This window comes from Rhinolophus ferrumequinum, chromosome 17, assembly GCF_004115265.2.
Source record: "Rhinolophus ferrumequinum isolate MPI-CBG mRhiFer1 chromosome 17, mRhiFer1_v1.p, whole genome shotgun sequence".
Taxonomy (NCBI): Eukaryota; Metazoa; Chordata; class Mammalia; order Chiroptera; family Rhinolophidae; genus Rhinolophus; species Rhinolophus ferrumequinum.
This window is the reverse complement of record NC_046300.1, coordinates 34,150,071-34,168,342: the sequence shown is the minus strand read 5'-3', so window position 1 is coordinate 34,168,342 and position 18,272 is coordinate 34,150,071. Positions and strand designations below refer to the sequence as shown.

Here is an 18,272-nt window from a genome sequence, read left to right as displayed (position 1 = left end):
AGAAGAAAACACACTTTCCGCCCTGAAGAAGTTTGCAACAGGAAACCTTGAGACCTAGGGCCTAGGGCAAGGCCTCAGGTGTTGCCACCACAGCTTCCCGTCTTGGTGGTAGTATTAAAAAGCATTCCCACCAGCCAGAAGTTGTGGCTGAAAGGCAGGTCTGAGGCAGACCCTGAGGAATAGCACCCCGAACAGTGCCCAGCACATAGATCAGAGCCTGCCCATCTCACAAAGCTTATGGGCAGTCATTGAACCTGACCATGCGGCCAGAGCCCACAGACGCTTGTCCCTGGGACGATCAAACATGTTGTCATCTGTACAGTGTCATCTGCCTATACTTCAAACAAAAGGGCAAAGCCAGGGTCAAGCCATCTTTGCCCTTTTGCTAGTACTTTCTGTGTTGGTTCCTGGCTCTTCGTTGCTCAACTCCCAATCCACGAGGGACAGTGCCCAGGGATGCCTGTCATTGTTTGGCTGAGGCTATTCTGCTACCTTCTCCCTCCCTCTATGCCCATATAGTTTCTTTACAAAGAGCAACACAGTGGCAGATTCTTAGATGCAAATGGGAAACTTGCCAGGAAAAAGCATCACCTTTAGAGGCCAGGCGGCCCATTCTGTTGATGGTTGTTTCCTTGGGCTTGTAAGGATCATAAGGGCTCCTTTCTTAGGGATCAGGACAGTTGGGAGGCAGTAGCAGTCAGTGATTAACAGCACAGATTTGGACACCAGGAAGACATAGGCAGGAAACTGACCAATAAAATGGTACTTACTAGCCTTAACCTTGGACAAGGCAAGGTTGACCTCTCTGATCCTCACTTTTTGGATTGGTTGGAGGTGGGTGGACTTAGCTCCTACCTTGTAGACTTGCTTGGAGAACCCAGCAGGACAACAGACGTAAACACATGGTCTAGTGTTTGGCCCATGGGAAGCCTTGAAAGAGTCATTACCAAGGGTTGGGAATAAAAGAAGGTGAGGCCAAGGTTCTGATGTCTTCAGCCTGGGGATTCATGCACAGTGGTCTCCGTCCTCTGGGCAGACCAGAATGGCCTGGATAGGGGATGTGGTCTTGACCAAAGTTCTAGCTCATGGCTTTACCTCTTCTTCATTGTGGGGAGAAAGTCCCTCTGATCAGAGGGTCTCTTTCCAGTAAGATGAGATCATACATTCACCCAAAACACCCTGTGTCCTTTGCTTTCTCTTCAGCCTTAGTTAACTTGAGCCCCGAAGACCCCCGATGGATTGGAGCCTGGTGGCTGGGCCTGATCATTTCCTCGGCCTTCTTGGTTCTCACCTCTTTTCCCTTTTTCTTCTTTCCTCGCACAATGCCCAGAGGAGTGGAGGTAAGGTTCCGAGAGCTTGTGACTCTACCTTTAGGAGTTTAAGAAAGGGAGGTGAAGGTAGAAAATAAAGAGAGTTGAGAAGCTGCAACAGGTTCAGCAAATTCTAGGTGAAATTTAAGTAAGACTCCTGACTCAGGACTTCTCAGAGGCTTTGGGAGGTGAGAGTGATGGTGAATTTCCAAAAGATGGTATCTCATCAGTGTTCTATTCCGTAATCAGCGTCAAGGGAATGTAGTTCAGGAAACACTGAGTTCATTTGAGATGAAGAGTGAAGATCCAGTAAAAGCCAAATATGTGACGTGGCACAGTTGACTTTTGCATTTCAGGGGGCCCTTCATGTCGGAGCCTGAAGGACTGAGTAAGAAGGGAGTCCTAGCGCCGAAGACTGTGAGGGTGGGCAGAGAGTGGAGCATGCTTGGAGCAGCCTGAGCTTCCAAGCATCTTCCAGTCATGTCTGTGGGGGAAAGAAATCAAGGAAGCCTGAGAAGGAAAAACAGGGAAAAGCAGTCTGCGTGGGGGATTTGATATTAGGCTGGTGGATCTACACCTTGTTCTGATCCCATGAATTTCTGGGGCACTGCAGTGATGGGGTGACCACTCAGGCGGCAATATGGCAGCTGGGTTGAGGTTGGGGCATCAGTAAGGAAGGAAGGCTGGGAATCTGAAGAGGACAGGGTAGGGATGGGGGATGCAGCTGGGGGCCAGGGCAATGGCTGTGACAGCTGAGGCAAGGGCAGCGATAGACGTTCCTGGAGGAGGTGTTCTTAGAGAAGGACGCAGCTGTGAGCTGGATGGGAGAAGAAGAGGGGCTACAGTTAGCACCAAGGTTTTGAGCCAGAGACAGAGCTAGATGTTGGGCAATGAGGTGTGTGCGAGCTAGGTCCAGCTGTGGGGGGAGGGACGTGGGTAGGAGGGTCGGGGCTTGTCTTAGGGAAAACTTTCAGAGGTTGACAGCACATTATGGTGGTTTTGGGGTCACACAGTTTGAATCCAGCTCTGCTACTTATAAACTAGCTGGTGATCTTAGGCAAGTTTCCTTGTTCCTAAGTTTCCTCTCCCTTAAAATACTGGAGCTAGAGTCTGTATCTCAGAAGGAGGTTGAGAGGAAAGGGAGAATACACATGGAACGCTAGGCACAGCGCCCAACGTGGAGTAAGCGCTCGATGAATGGGAGCTCCTGTGCCTGGTGATGAGTTCCCCTGGAGGATCCTAAGTGTCAGAGCTCAGGGGCCTTGCCTCTGCGTGTGGGTCAGAGCTGCAGCTGCCACGTTCAGAAGAGGTAGGCGCGTTCACTGAGGTGTTGTGCAGAGAAAGTGTGGGCAAAGGGCCAGGACAGAGCCTTGAACAGGACTCAACTCTGGGCCCAGAAGGAAGCAGAGACTCCACAGAGGAACTAGAAAGAGAGAGCTGGAACCAGAGGTCATTCTAGACGACAAGTTGTCCTGGAAGCCAGCAGCCCCTGGAATCTGAGGACAGGGCAGAAATGTAGCCATGCCAGACAGGCAAGGGATGATATCTAGTCAGACACCTTTTGGCATCAGTCATGGGAAAGTAGATGTGAAATAACCTGCCCAGAGGTGTGATGGGAAGCATTGGCATGGATGCATTCTAGTAAGCAGCCAAAGCACTGGGCTCACTGACATGCAAATGGTGTTCGCTTCGAGAGAGCTTTCCCTGGATGCTCTCCCACTCACACCTGGGGCAGCTCACTGCTGCCCAGCCCTGAGCCCTGGAGGCTAGAAGGGTCAAGAGCCCAGGAGGGGTGGCTGCAGAGAGTATGGGCTTTAACACTCATTCCTTTGCTGCCTCCAGAGGTCTCCCGCCATAGAGGACGAGGCGAGGAAGATGAAGGAGGTCAAGCCAAGAGGCTCCCTGGTGGATTTCATTAAACGTAACTGACTTAAATCAAAGCCCTGGATGGGCTGGCTTGGCGGGGTGTATCGGGGGTACCCAAGCCCAGGTGGTACTGTGTGTGGCAAGGGGCAGTAAGAGCATGTGGTCTATAATTGGCTCGTCTCTCAGGAGAGGTTCTGCCAGGGGTCTTGGTGACTGCTTCTTTGCGGGTTCCAGGAGACCCGCATTCAAGCAGAGTGAACCCCACCCCCATAGTCTGGCCCCCATATTCTTCTCTCTCTTCCCTTCATGTGGAGGTGGCTGTCATGGGAGGAGAATGTTCCTACTGTTAGTCTTAGTTCTAGCCACCTTCCACCTGATTTCTTCCAGCCACACTCTCATTTTATTTAGCCCATGAGCAGTCTGAGTAGGGGTCCAGGTGACGATGTGCCCCTGGACTGGCCACTGAACACCTTGGTGCCTCAGATTCTGCCCTGAGGAAGAGAAGAGCTCTGTCTGGAAGGAGGAGGAAGGGCAGTGGCCAGTCTCATAGTAGCCCGTGGTGACCCTTGAAGGCCTGGCCCCTGACGGCGGTGTGTTTGCAGGGTTTCCCCGCATCTTCCTGAGGCTCCTGATGAACCCACTCTTCATGCTGGTGGTCCTGGCCCAGTGCACCTTCTCGTCCGTCATTGCCGGCCTCTCCACCTTTCTCAATAAGTTCCTGGAGAAGCAGTATGGTGCCTCCGCGGCCTATGCCAACTTCCTTATCGGTGAGTCCCGAGGGCACTGCCGGAGCTGGGGATGGGCGAGACCAGACTCGACACAGACAGGAGCCAGAGGAAGACTTGCCCAGGAGAGAGAATTTTGAGGACCTTTTTCCTGGTTGTCAATCTAGAATGTTCTTGTCAGATTTCTGGGGCTTCTATCATTCCAGTCAGGGGCAACAGAGGAAAGAGAGAGGATTGAATTTGGAGTTAGGTGAAATGTCTCCTGGCTTTGTTCCTCCTTCTCAAGGACTTGAATACATTTGCTTAGGTAAGGAGTATGTGACCCAGTGATTCTCAACCCTAGCTGCACTTTAGGCTCCCCTGGAGAGCTTTGAAAAATACAGATGCTCAGGCCCCACCCCCCATCAGTGAAAGCAGAGTAGGGCCCAGCATCAGGGTTTTTTGCCACTGAGGTTGAGAAGTACTGATGTGGTCTCACTAAGTACCCGAGGGAATCACTGGGCCCAATCCACAGGGGAGCTTGACTACATGGATGTGGCAAGGTGGTCAGGGCATGACCTCCGACCTCCTGTGTGGCCATTGGCTGTGACCTACCCCTTCGAGCTTCAGCCTCAGACTAGCACATGAGGCAGAGGGCACCACCAGTGTCTTGCTAACCCAGTGTGGTCACAGGGAGGATGCAATGAGGGGCCAGGTAATGAAGGCGCTTAATAAATGCACATTCCGCCCACATCCCTCTGCCTGCGAGGACCCTGTTTCTTTCTTTATTCTTTGCACAGGCAGGGCAGGGCTCTACAGAGAACTCTGTAAATGTGCCTGGAAACCAGTAAATGTTCGGTTAATGTCAGATACTACCATTGCAATGGAACATATCAACTATCCCTTCAGGAAGCCCTGTGTGCCCCGTGGTCCAGTTCTGTGTCCGGGCCCACATACACCCCAGGCCTGTGCACACAGACCAGCCTCTCTCTCGACAGGTGCTGTGAACCTCCCCGCTGCGGCCTTGGGGATGCTATTTGGAGGAATCCTCATGAAGCGTTTTGTTTTCTCTCTACAAACCATTCCCCGGGTGGCTGCCAGCATCATCACCATCTCTATGATCCTCTGTGTCCCTCTCTTCTTCATGGGATGCCCCACCCCAGCTGTGGCAGAGGTCTACCCACCCAGGTAATGGGAATGAGGGATGAGAAGATACCTTTGCTAAGGCCAGAGCCTGGATCTGGCTCTCATATGTCTTCCTGTCTGCTTCCTCAACTTTCTTCTCTCCTTTTCACTAATCTCTTATGTGGCAACTTAGAAAATCAGGTCTGGAATAGCATGCTTAATTATGAGAAGAAATCAGAGGGTCTTAGTGGGCCACGAGCAATCAGGATAATGGTTCTATTTTTCAAGTAGCCCCAAAGACTAATTAGTTTGGTTTCAGGATGAATCTGTGGAGCTGTGACCCTCACAAACCAGGAAATAAGCTATGTTTAGCATCAGCTCCATGCCAACTAGAATTACAGAGTCTCATTGAGCTGCTGAAGAAAGATGAGAGAAGGAGACTTGAGAAGATCTGGAAAAGAACAATGAAAGTGATGGCAGACTTGAAAAATTAGGTCAGGTGAGGAAGAGGGCAGGGAAAGTATACCTGTCGGTTTGCATAAAGCAACAGGGTTCTAAGTTTTAAGTCTGGTTTTATGTTCAGGAAGAGCTTTAGAGGCCTGTGAAGGGAGGATGCTGAGCAGGGAACATTTAATTTTTTTCTGGGTGCTACCTTTCAACCACCTTTTCTTTTAAATTTCGCCTAAAGAGGTTACAACATTTGGAGTTGCGGTACCTTATAGCCGTGGTGTTTTCTCTCTAAAATAACCTCTTCTGTCTGTGGTGGGTGACGGAGAGAAGGGGTACTTGGGAAGAGAGGGTTGCTCGGGATGGGAACACCTATTCCCAGTTTATATTGTTCTTCTGCAGGCTGACAATGGGTTGAGAGAAGCTGAGAAGGCTTTGGGCCTTTTGGTGGCTTTCGCTAGGAGTTTAGCACAGGGCTTTGTCATCAGATGAGGTTCCAGTTCTGGCACCGCTCTTACTAGTTGGGGAAAGTTACTTAACTTAATCGAATCTGCAGTGGTCTCACCCATAAACGGGGCATAATCATTACCTAGCTATTGTGATGACTGTGCATGAAAAGCCCTTGGGCACAGTGCCTGGCACATAGGAGATGTCTCATTAATGTTAACTATCATTAGTATAATTGTTTTAGCAAAGCTCTGGACTGTAGTTTGTCAAACCTATCCCAACCCTCCTCAAAAAAGATCAACATCAGGTATGGGGGATGGTGGGAATGGTGAGGTCAGCCGGTGAAATCCCCTTGGTTGAAGCTCAAGGGGATGGTGGGATCTGGGCAATGTATGCTGAGACCCAGAGACAGGAGCCTTCTAGACTCCACATTGCCTCAAGGGACCCCAGCCTATCCCTCAGCCTGAGCCCAGGCGGAAGAGAAGGGAAGGGAAACATTGCTTGTGACTTTTGTGTAGCATCTGCCATCTCTCTTATGAGAGTCCTGATTGGTTGTTTGTCTTGACCTCTCCTGCAGTGGGGGCTTTGCTGACCAAGACTTTCTGACTAGGAGTTGGTGGGTTTGGGCTCCTAGTGGCAGAAGAAACAGAGAGGTGTCATGAGCACTGACCAGCAGCCAATTCACCGTGCACCCCAGTCGGCGTAATTCAGATCCCATGGTGGCATTGGCCCAAGACAAACAGAGACGCACCCGCACACTAACCAGGCAGGAGCTCACACTGCGCTGGAGAGATTTTTCTTTGGTCTTGCTTTGTTTGAGTCCACGTTTCCTGTTTTGCTGGCAGCACATCAAGTTCTATACATCCTCAGCCTCCCGCCTGCCGCAGGGACTGCTCGTGCCCGGATTCCATCTTCCACCCGGTCTGTGGAGACAATGGGGTAGAGTACCTCTCGCCATGCCATGCTGGCTGCAGCCACGTCAATATCAGCTCTGTCGCCTCCAAGCAACAGGTAAGGGGTCCTCGCACTCAGTGTGTGCCCTCGCAGACCACTCCGAGGCTCTAAGATGGGCAGGGCGCCACCCACACCATCCTCATGCCCCGAATCCTAGCCTCTGGACCACACCTGCCGTCTCTCCACCTTCCCCTCCCCTAAGGTCATGACCAGATGCCTACAGCCCAAAGTCAATTAAAGATTGGCCAATGTTCAACAAATGCACATTCCTGAGGTTAGGAGAAGAAACCAGCCCAAGCACTCCTTCAGTTGAGGCTTTCTAGTCTCATCCTCACGGATCCTAATGGGCATCTTTGGGTCCTGCCTCCTGGCTGTGCTGGAAAGCCACAGGGACAGGCCCAGATAAGTCAAGGGCAGAGGGTCCTCTGGATGTGGACCTGGAAGGTTAGAGCTGGAAGTGGTGATCAAGGGCATTGAGTTCATCCCCTCAGCTCCCAGGTGTGGCCACACAACTGGCCGGAAGTCATGCAGTTATTTAGGGACAGATCTGAGTCTAGGACTCAGGACCCTTTCTCAGCCTGGGGGCACATCTGTTCAAGGTCACGTACCTCCTAGCCACCAGCCTTCCACTCATGCAGCCCACGTTTACTATACTAACTCGTTGAGGTCCTATCGGTCCTCTGGCTCTTGACCTTCTAGAATCAGTCAGCAGCAAACCACTTGAGTCTCTTGTTCAGTTATTCACTAGATACTTAGTGGATACCCGGCACAGCCATGGGTGCTGAGGATTCAGTGACGAACCCGTCAGACATGGTCCCTGCCCTCGTAGAGTTTGTATTCTATCAAATACATGCAAAAGATAGTTTTAGAAAGAAGTAACCCATGCCATCAAGAGAGTTAATGGACAGCGAGTGCCTGGGGGCTTCCCTGAGGAGGTGACTTTAGAACTCAGCAACCAGAACAAACCCCTCTGAAGACCTGGGAGTGAAGCATTCCAGCCAGAGGAACAGCAAGCGCAGCCCCCAGGGAGTGAACGACCTGGGCGTAGGAGAGAAGAGAGGAGGTCAGGGTTGGCCCTGGGGAAGAGTATCACACCCAGTTGGGCTAGGGAGCGGACTGCGGCCACAGCCAGGCAAGCCAGGTTTAGGAGTTGGGTGTTCTTTTTCCTACGAGCAGTGGGAAGTCTGTGTAGTTCTCCTAAAGAGAGGAATACACCTTATTCCCTTAAGGGCATTGTGTTGAGGCCATGGGCCAGGCTAGCCCCCACTTACCATCCACCTCTCAGAGAACAGGACAAGGCTGCTTCCACAGCCACTCTGTGGGCAGAGGAGCGTGGGTCTCAGGCAAAGGGAAGACAAGAAGCTTGGACAAGATGCTCTCTCCAGTTGCCTTCTAATCGAAGGAGTATGTCATGACTTCTGTGGTTTTCTTATCTTTATGCGTATTTACTTATCTCTGACTCACCTACTTTCAGAAAAAATCTTGACAAATTTCCAACAACAACATGAACCATCCATTATCATAATATCAAGAAAAAATAGTAAATTATAAGGGGAAAACAATCTTATGTTTAAAAAATCCAGACTGAGGGAAGCAGCAGCCATACTGTATGTAACTTATTTCTGAGCTCCCTAGCAGCCAAAATAAAGAGGGTGCATAGTTCCTGCTGTCTGGTAGAAGGAAGCATACTAGCTCATTAGTTCCGATCCTGGCCTTATAACTGCTTTGATACTTAAATGGTCATAGGCTACTCCATCAGACACTGCAAGAGGGAAGGTGAAAACCACATGACACAGGCAGTGGCAGTGACCACCAAGGCAAGTTGTACAACAGTATTGAGCCATATGGACTTGCAGGCTTGAGACGGGCACCTCCTTCTCTCGAGGCCTTTACAGACAGGAGGGATTCCTCTCAGACCGGAAGCTCAGTGGATTCAATTGTTATCACTGTTGTCTGCTGGTCGTATTTATACCCTCCTTCCCCTCCTTGCAGTAAACACGCAAACAGCAAAAACAACAACCCACAAAACCACTGCTGCTGGGTGGCCTGGCCCAGAGGACAGCTTTTCCAGCCCCTGGTCCCAAGATGGGTGGTCCTTGACTGGCAGTAGAATCCTGCATGTCCTGCTGTGGGTATAAGGGCTGGAGGCGCCCAGCCCCCGCTGGATGAATGCTTTTAGTGGAGATGGCTTCTATTGCCCGAACACTGGTCAGAGGGGGGCCCATGGGGCACCTTGAAACCCTCAACTGATGTCCTCTCCAGCCTCCAAATCCAGCCTCACCCAGCTCCCCAGGGAACTCAGAGGGCAGAGGGGTTGAAACCTGAGGGACTGTCTGGCAAGAGCTGGCGCAGGCATTTGAACTGTGTGCAAATATAGTAATAACCGCAGTTTTTCCGCTTTCTCCTCCCTCTCCTTTTCAAGGTCTATTTGAACTGCAGCTGTGTGACCAGGGGATCTGCTTCAGCCAAGACAGGCTCGTGCCCCATCCCCTGTGCCCACTTCCTGCTCCCGTCCATCTTCCTCATCTCCTTTGTGGCCCTCATCGCCTGCATTTCCCATAACCCCCTCTACATGATGGTTCTGCGGTAAGTGCGCTTCCTCCCCCCGCATTTCCCTTCGCTTTGCACCCAGTGGCCCACTTCTCATCTCTTCAACATTTTCTGGTCCTCAGAGTCCTTTGAATGTGAGGGTGCAGTATTGTCCTCTGGGTGAGAGGGGAGATGACCCTGATACAACAGTGCTGCCCACCCCATGCCAGGCTCTGTGTGGAGCTCCTCACTGCATGCCCCCTTCCACAGCCCTGGTAGCACCTCCATTCTGCACTTGGGAGACCACTAGCCCAGGAGGGCAGAGCCACGTGATGAAACCAGACTGCCTGGCTCCATGCTGTGGAAATGCCTGTGCATTTATTTACTTATTTTTAAATCCTAAAAGAACAGAGAGGGTCTGGGGAACTCAGTTGGATGCACGAAATCGAGGACAGAGAATAGGGAAGTTCCAGAAGCAGAACGAGGGCTATGGGAAAGGATGAAAATGAGAAAAGCCCAGTGTGTTAGGAGCCAGGACTAAGTTCTCAGGTCAGAAGGGAGAGGCAGACCAAGGCAGGAGGGTGGAGAGGTGTCCCATTTCAGGGATGCCTGAAGTGCTTCTGAAGGTTTGACAGGGAATGACCCTCCCTGCACCTCACCCTCGGCAGAGGAGAAAACATTTCAATCAAGTTCACCTAACCCATCCCCTGCCTACCTCCCTCCTTTCCTCACCCATCACAAGCAGAAAGGGAAAAACACAGGATTTGCACACCCTGTACTCCACAAGAACGCGCAGACATGCTCAGAACCCACGGTGTCATCCCTCTCACACCATCGTCACCCTCTTCTTTACCACTCCTCATATTGTGCATGCTGAGGCCCTTGAGTGGGGTGCCCTTCTTGCACCCCAAGTCTGATGGACTGTGCTGGACCCTCTGACCCTGAGAAAGATCTGTGGGTGGCCATGACAGCAAAAGGAAACAGGATAAAGAAATTTCATGGAGCGGGTTATGTGAGCATTGTGGGCGGGGGGGGGGGCAATCTCTGTCAGATCACCTCCCAGAGGACTTCTGTCAAGCCCCAGAGATGGGGACATAGTGGAGGAAAGGCATAATTTAAACCACAGGATGGCGTTTTCTAGAAAATCTCTCCCTTCCAAGTCTGGTCAATGGCTGGAGTGAAACTGGAGAAGAGGCCCCAGGATCCCCAAATGGATTACAGCTAAATCCCACTGGGAAAGATGAAAGAATGGATGCTATTTAGTCTGAAGGAGGTGAGGCTGAAAGATGACTTTGTAGGAAACCCAGGCATGATTATATCAGTCCTGGCCCCCAACGAGGCAGGGAATACAGGCTGGGAGTGAAGTTTTGCTGAAAAGGTGGAAGGAGAATGGCCAAAAACCAGCATTAATTGAAGGCAGAAGGGAGCAGAGATCAGAAAGGGCTGAAGATCTCCATCAGAAGCCAAATTGGGGTACCCAAGTACCATTTGGTTGAGAACCTAGGGAATCTGCCTGGGGAGAAGGCTAAGACCGGAGCATCTATTATGGATTGGGTCATTGGAGGGACCTGGAGGCACAAAGGGAGCAGCCATTAGATTGAGATTTGAGGCACTTTCCATTGGGGGGGTCTCAGTGCATGCCTCTTTCCCCTGTCACACCCCAGTGAGCATTGCCCTCACCAGGCCACCCCTCAGAGACACCGGACGAAGGCCTCTTCCCACTTGACTTCCGGTTCCCTTCCTTGCTGTCTCCTCAGCCCCAAGTGCTGTTCCCCAACAAGCACCCACCCCAGAGTGTGTGTGCTCAGAGTGCAGAGAAGGCTGGTGCCTCTGCCAGCCAGCTTCTGGCTCCCCACCTTGTGTTTGGGGGGGTCCTCCCTCTTTGCTCCGCTGGGATGGTAGAACCTGGCAATGCCACCTGCAGATAGACCTCTCTCTCTCTCTCTCTCTCTCTCTCTCCTTCCTCAGCCAAACACTTCTCCCCTCCTGCAGGAAAAAGGGCAGGGGCAGGACTGGCTGCATAATTTGCAGGACCCAGTGTAAAAAGGAAAATGCGAGGCTCTGGCTCGAAAATTGTTAAGAATTTCAAGACAGCCACAGGACAGCATTAAACGAAACTCGGGGCCTTTCTGAGAGTGGGGCCCTGTGAGGCTGCACAGGTCACACGCCCACCAAGCTGGCCCTAGGTAGTGGATTCTTTTAATTGCACACAGACACCTCCAGCCCAGGGGCCCTAATTACACTTTGCATCAGGGCTGCCTTTTATTACTATAAAACACTCTATGGGTGTTGTTCAGACCTGCTGCTATAAACACACCCTTGAGCTTCCTTCTCTTCGCGCCCAGCCTCTTCTGCCCGCTGCCTCTTGAAAGGGGCTTTGAAAATCACAGAGACCAGTGGTTCTCAAACGTGAGTGTACACCGGAATCTCCTGGAGGGCTTCTTACGACACAGATGGGCCCCACCCCCAGCATATCTGGTCCTTAGGTCTGAGGTAGGGCCTGCGTTTCTTCTGCATTTCTAGTAAGTTCCCAGGGGATGCTGATGCCGCTGGTTCAGCCATCGTGCTTTGGGAACCTTGTATAAATGACAGAAGTACTCAGCTGAGGTGAATTCAATCGTCCAGGTGGCAGCAAGCTGCTTGAGGGCCGGTCTGAATTCAATCGTCCAGGTGGCACCAAGCTGCTTGAGGGCCGGTCTGAATTCAATCGTCCAGGTGGCACCAAGCTGCTTGAGGGCTGGTCTGAATTCAATCGTCCAGGTGGCAGCAAGCTGCTTGAGGGCTGGTCTGAATTCAATCGTCCAGGTGGCAGCAAGCTGCTTGAGGGCCGGTCTGAATTCAATCGTCCAGGTGGCAGCAAGCTGCTTGAGGGCTGGTCTGAATTCAATCGTCCAGGTGGCACCAAGCTGCTTGAGGGCCGGTCTGAATTCAATCGTCCAGGTGGCAGCAAGCTGCTTGAGGGCCGGTCTGACAGAGGCTGGCTGCCCGACTGAGGGAAGGCACAACCCGAGTCGTCCTGCTGCTCAGTCCCTGTTTTCCTTTTCAGCGTGGTGAACCAGGAAGAAAAGTCATTTGCCATTGGGGTACAGTTCTTGCTGATGCGCCTGCTGGGTAAGTGTCAAAGGCACCCCCTTCCTGAGGAGTGGCCCCAGGACATCCGAGGGTGAAGGGATGCAGGGCAGGGATGGGGAAAGCCCTCTCTCATCTCTGTTGTAAAGAGAACCTTTGCACAATCAACACAACCCCAAATGCCAAAACCCTATATGGGCAATTTCCCCATTACTTGTGCTTAGAAAAGATTCCGCCTGTGGTGTTAATTCCAAATTAAATTATGTAAGAAAAATGAAAAGCAGGCACAGCTGAGAATACCTAATAGAGAATTGAAGGCAGGTATTTTTAATCTCTCTCCAAGAACTCACTGTAGGAACAAAACTATGCGTCCCTGTCCCAACCAGAATGGCAGCTTAGCCCATCCCTGGTTTCCCTCCCATTTTACAAAATTCACTTCTCCTATCACCATTCAGCAAATGTTTTTCCATGCTTGCGAGGGCCCTGTGACAGCAAACCCTACCTGTCCTCAAGCAGCCCAGAGCCTTCGGAGGAATGGAGCTGTGCATATGTGATCAAATAGTGCCCATGGGAGGGCGAGCTGCCTGCAGAGAGCAGGGCACGCCAGCCCTCCCTGGGTGCATAGATTGGGAGTGGGGACATGAGTGGGCCGAGCTGGCACATTGCAGGCTCTTTCCCAGACTGCTTGTGCCAGACATTCCCTTCTTGATACATCTAGGTACTAGATAAACACAAGGCACGAGTATGGAAACCCTTGCAGTGACAGGTAAATGAAGTAAAGGGACTGGATTCAACTGAGGCCATGTTTATGAAGGACCTAGTGGGTGCGCACTGCAGTGGGGAGTACGACAATTGCAGTGTGAAGGGACTTCAGTTACTATCGAGGTGTACTTTCTGACCTCAGACGCTGAACTTCCTACCGAGCCCACTGTGTGTTATTATCCAGGAGCCAGGTCCGTTTTGGCCCTATGGCATCTTCTATTGCCCTTCTGGGGTGTGTTGGTGATGTGACCTCCGGGGCCTGCTAAGCTCCCGGGCACCTTTGCAGGGCCCTCTCCAACTGAGGTCAGGTGAGGTGTTCAGATGATAAAGAATGAACCAGCTGCAATGGGATTTCTTGGCCTCGGGCCACTTGCTCCTCTTGCGCCTGTACAGCCCACGCAGACCTTGCTCCTCTGGGTCTCAATTACAAGCACAGATGACACAGGGCAGTGGGATCCACCATGTCCTGGCGGCAGAGGTGCTGTCGTCATCACAGCTCCTTGTTTTCATTTATAACTCGTATAGGACTTGCTCTGAAACCTCCTCTGGGAAGGAAATCCTGAGTTCCACCAAACCCACTCAGCAGGGAGAAGGGCTCAAAGAGCCCTGCCCTGCCTCTCCCAGCCACCTGGAGAGGCTGCCCTCCCACTGCTCAAAGCACCAGCTGCCTTTGTTTTTTCTTTTGAGCTCCAATAACTCAATGGGGGGCCACATTAGAACACTGAGGCATGGAGGGATTCCGTTTATCTATTCCAAGAACGCAATTCCACTCTGGGGTAGGAAAAAGGACTTCATATTTATAAACCCCAACAAGTTTAGAATTACCCACTGGGACTTGGTTAAAAATTTTTCTGGACTTCATTTCTATTTAGGGAACATCATTGGAGGTCAGTCTTTATGGTCAGTTTCAATCTCCCGTTCACCTGGAGACGAGGGAATGAGCAGGGTCTGAGGAGAGAGGGTGGTTCTGGAAGGTTCCTGCTTATGGGTGGAGCCACAAGCAGAAGCTGGCTTCTTTCTTTCCTGGCGAAGCAGCTTCTGACAGGGCCCTGAACAGAGTCTGAGAGGCTGTTCTCAGCACAGTGATTCTGAGAATGGGATGGCCTGGCCTGGCCTGGGTGCAGATATCAGATGGACCCCTCCTTAGTCCAATCACCGTGTAGGACTCTAGTTAACAATCCAAGGGCCATTGGAATCTTGAACAGGGCTAAGGCATAGCCCCTGCTGGACCAGGTCTCACCACTCAGCTTCGAGGAAGCTCAGGGGGTCTGGGGCAGAGGCTCTAAGCAGCCAGAGTATTGGGGTTCTTCTGGGGGTGCTGTCTGAGCCAGCAGCAGCAGGGCAGCTTGGTGTAGTGAAAGAACATGGGATTCGAACCTTGGTAAATTAGGGTTCAAAGTCCAGCCCTGACCCCTCTTAGCTACTTGATGTTGAGCTCACCAAACGCATCTTCCTCCTCATTAAAATGAGGGCATCCAGCCACCCTAAGACCCTCCTGCCACACAGCGGAGGTCAGCATATTTCCACTTGGGTCCAATCCCAAATGCGGGAACTATGTCATCTGTGTACTGGCATCAAGGTGATCTCTGTGACTCACTGCCCTGCAGGGAAGGCTCAGGTCTGTTTTCTCCTCTAAGCTCCAGTGAAAGGGGAACTTAGGCTTCACAGAAAGCTATTCTGCTTCCCAAAGTCACTGTGATGCCCGGGGGCAGGGCAGAGCTGTTCTCATACCCGTGACCTGCAGGGGTGCTGGGAGACCTGGCTCCCCACCCTGCCAGGCACCTCTGTCTGCATCTCCACGTGACGTGAGCTCTCTGAACTCTCTTCCCGCTAATGCCAGCGTGGCTGCCGTCTCCCACCCTCTACGGCCTCACCATCGACTCTTCCTGCATCCGGTGGAACTATCAGTGCTCCGGGAGGCGAGGGGCCTGTGCCTACTATGACAGTGACGCTCTCCGAAACAGGTGAGGACCCAGCATGCTGTGTGTCAAGGACGCCAGGCCCCACGTCTGAGCAAAGGGCAGTCCTCTACTCTGGTGGCGGCTGTGGGGGCTGTCAGGCTTCCACGGGAGAGGACTGGAGGGGTGCGGGGCTCACAGAGAGCCGTCCACGTACCAAGACCCGGGAAATGCCCTGAGATGGCCCCCAGTCAGCGGTACCCACAGGCCCTTTGGAGGGACAGCAGCAGAAAGAAGTGGGTCAAAGGGAAAGGGGCTGGCTGACGTCCGAGGGAGAGGCCATGGCTGTAGAATGATGATGCCACGGCTCCGAAAGAGGTGGCCCCATCATGGCTCCTGGCAGAGGTCAAGGGCAAGCTGGCCCAACCTGCCTCAGCGGGTCTGAGCCTAGCTAGAGTGCCACTGACTTCTGCACGCCTTCCAGTGACCTCACCTGTTGCCCTCATCACACAGACAAGAAACAGCGGAGAAAGTAGGCTTAAGGGGGCTGGGAATGGTGTGAGTGGCACAGAAGGCCAGGAGAGGGTTGGACCAAGAGGGCAGTGAGAAGGTGCCCCTCTCCTTCTGGCTTCCTGTGAGGACTGGACCCTCGGGCCTGGCTGCAGTGTTGCCTTTGGCCACTGGGGGCGCCAGTGCAAGGACGAGGACCACTGGATTAGGAGTCCCATGCCTAGTCCCGGTCTACTTCCTGGGAGGCTTGTGCCCTTGTGAATGAGTCAAAGGAATGAGGCAAGTGTTCCCCGTCTGGGTGGTGACAGGTCCTTACCTGAGTGGTGACAACATAGTCCCTGGGCAGCTGTGAGAATAAAGCTGCTCTTCCTGGTGGCCGTGGCCCTAGGACACGAGCCACTGCGCCTCCTCACCAGTCCTGTGTCCCCCTGCCTCACAGGTACCTGGGCCTGCAGGTGGGCTACAAGGCTCTGGGCACCCTGCTGCTCTTCTTCATCAGCTGGCGGGTGAAGAAGAACAAGGAGTACAATGTGCAGGAGAAGGCTGCAGGCCTCATCTGACCCTGGGCCCAGCGCCACTCCGCTGGAGAGTGGGCCTGCCCCCCTCACCGGCCTCGATTTACTAATGTTAACGCGTCCTTTCCTTTTCTGTTTTTCAAATAAGAAAGAAAACTCCACAATCACCAATCGCCTTTCCTTCCTCCTTCCAAAGGCCCCTCCACAGGATTCCTTAGGGCCGCTGAGCCCCTGGGCTGAATGGACACAGAGCTGGAGGTCCGGGTCTTCCCTGCCCCCTTGGGAGGGGCCCCCACATGTCCCGGCTTTTCTCAGTGCTGAGTCCTCCAGCAAGGATGCCCCCTGAGGCAGCCCCTGCCCCTTACCAGCCCTGTGGGGGGTGGTTTCCTAAGTGGGTAGAGAAAAGGGGTATCTGCCCAGAGGAAGAAAGGAATGGGCTGTGTTATTAAGGGCCACGACCAGGATAGGGGGTGGGAGAGCCTTGCTGTAGTAGCCACTGCTGCATCTGGGTTCAGCATCAGCATAAATCCCAAGAGGGGCTGGCTCCCCTCCTCTCAGATCCTGGCTTCCTGCCCCAAGAGGCCAATTTGGAAGCTGCCATGTTGGGAAGTATGGCCAGCTGGTCCCCTGTCCGTTACTCACACTCAGGCACCAGAGCAGGGGTGGGTCATCCCAATGCTGTTCACATTAACTCTAGACCCTTCTGTACCTGTGTCTGTGCATGTTTATCTCTATCTTTTTGGTGGTATATTTCACACTGAGAAAGCCACACCATGGTGAAGACCTGACTAAGGCTGTAACGTGACCGTCATGCCCAACCTCCCACCCCCACAATGTGGGAACAAGACTCCTCATCTCAGAGTGATGGGAAGACCCTCCCCAACTTTCCCTGGGGGCAGATGAGATGGCTTCACATGTGGTTCCCTGTCTGGACTTCAGCCTGTATGCCACCCGGTAAAGAGAGGCACCCCGATGTCAGCAAAGCAATTGTGGAAGCCGAGGGAAGGTCAAATGTCACCAAGCTGGATGCTGAGGTGCAGCCCACAAAATGGAAGTTTGGCTGTCCTGGTTTCACACATGCTTGAATTCATCAACATTTTCTCAGCCTCTTCTCTCTGCGCCCAGAAGTGGGCGCCTTCTGTGGGCCTGGATTGAGGGACACTGAAGCTGTGGGTAGAGGTTCAGAGTTAGAAGCCAGCAAAGGAGGCCTTTCATTTACAAATACATTTATTACAGACTGACTTTGTGCAAGGCAGTGCTAGTACATGGTTCTCTACTGAGCTTCTCCCCACCTTCCATCTACACTAGGACCTCCTCCCAGAGTGTGCTCGGTGGGCAATGGAGGGAGCAGGGGAGGCACAGCAAGGACCCAGAGATTGTCAACAGGATCTTGACCTCATGTCCTACCAGACTGACCTTGTACCTGGCCCTTTGCCAGACAGAGACCTGGCTGTACCATGTCCTCTGGAGCAGCTGGGTACTGGTCATTGCCACATGGGATCTCCTGAGTACCACTCCTCTTGGAAGACCCCTCCAGAAGCATACCAGAAGCCACCTCCAGACAGGCCTCATACGGTGGTAAGCCAAAAATTTTATGTCAACCGCCAAACTGCCATGAAGTCTTTGTGAAAGCCACTGTCACAGCAGCCTTATTTCTAAAACCACCAGCCTTATTTCCAAAGATCTCTCAGGAAGGGAGGCTCCATGCAACCTCCGGGGCCAGTTTTAGCTCTGCTTGGAAAATGATTCCCTGCAACTTTTAACCATGGTCTCTCTTGCTGCAATTTAACCAAATTCTGGAGGCATTGCCTTCAGCTAAGCTCATGAACAGTGAATGCCAGCCTTCAGATTCTGGAAGATTGGTTGCCCTCCAAGCCTTTATTCTGTTATGATTTTGCTATTAATATATTATAATTTTACTATTGATGTAAGTTGGTCATGAATTTGTACTGTCGTGTGTATCTGTCAGAGAGCAGATAGAACCTGCACCTTCTGGCCAGAGGAGGCGCCATGCCTCAGGGGCCTATGGTCATGGGGATGGGAGATAATGTAACTCTCCCCATCAGCCTGGTATAGAGCAGGCGGCAGGCGCTTCTTGTTCTTCAGTGAAGTTCTGCAGGTCAAAGGCCCATAGTG

At 52.3% G+C, this 18,272-nt stretch overlaps 1 protein-coding gene across 1 annotated transcript in view; it reads left to right on the top strand.

Annotated features, from left to right (window-relative positions):
- SLCO2A1 (solute carrier organic anion transporter family member 2A1) overlaps nt 1–18,067 on the top strand; it is an 83,118-nt gene extending 65,051 nt beyond the window's left edge. The window contains exons 6-14 of the mRNA XM_033132072.1: nt 1,204–1,340; nt 3,153–3,231; nt 3,779–3,943; nt 4,879–5,068; nt 6,745–6,910; nt 9,276–9,439; nt 12,429–12,493; nt 15,054–15,177; nt 16,061–18,067. Coding sequence (XP_032987963.1) covers nt 1,204–1,340; nt 3,153–3,231; nt 3,779–3,943; nt 4,879–5,068; nt 6,745–6,910; nt 9,276–9,439; nt 12,429–12,493; nt 15,054–15,177; nt 16,061–16,181 — 1,211 coding nt within the window. The 3' untranslated portion in view covers nt 16,182–18,067. The remainder of the gene's footprint in view (nt 1–1,203; nt 1,341–3,152; nt 3,232–3,778; nt 3,944–4,878; nt 5,069–6,744; nt 6,911–9,275; nt 9,440–12,428; nt 12,494–15,053; nt 15,178–16,060) is intronic.
- The last annotated feature ends 205 nt before the right edge of the window (nt 18,068–18,272 follow it).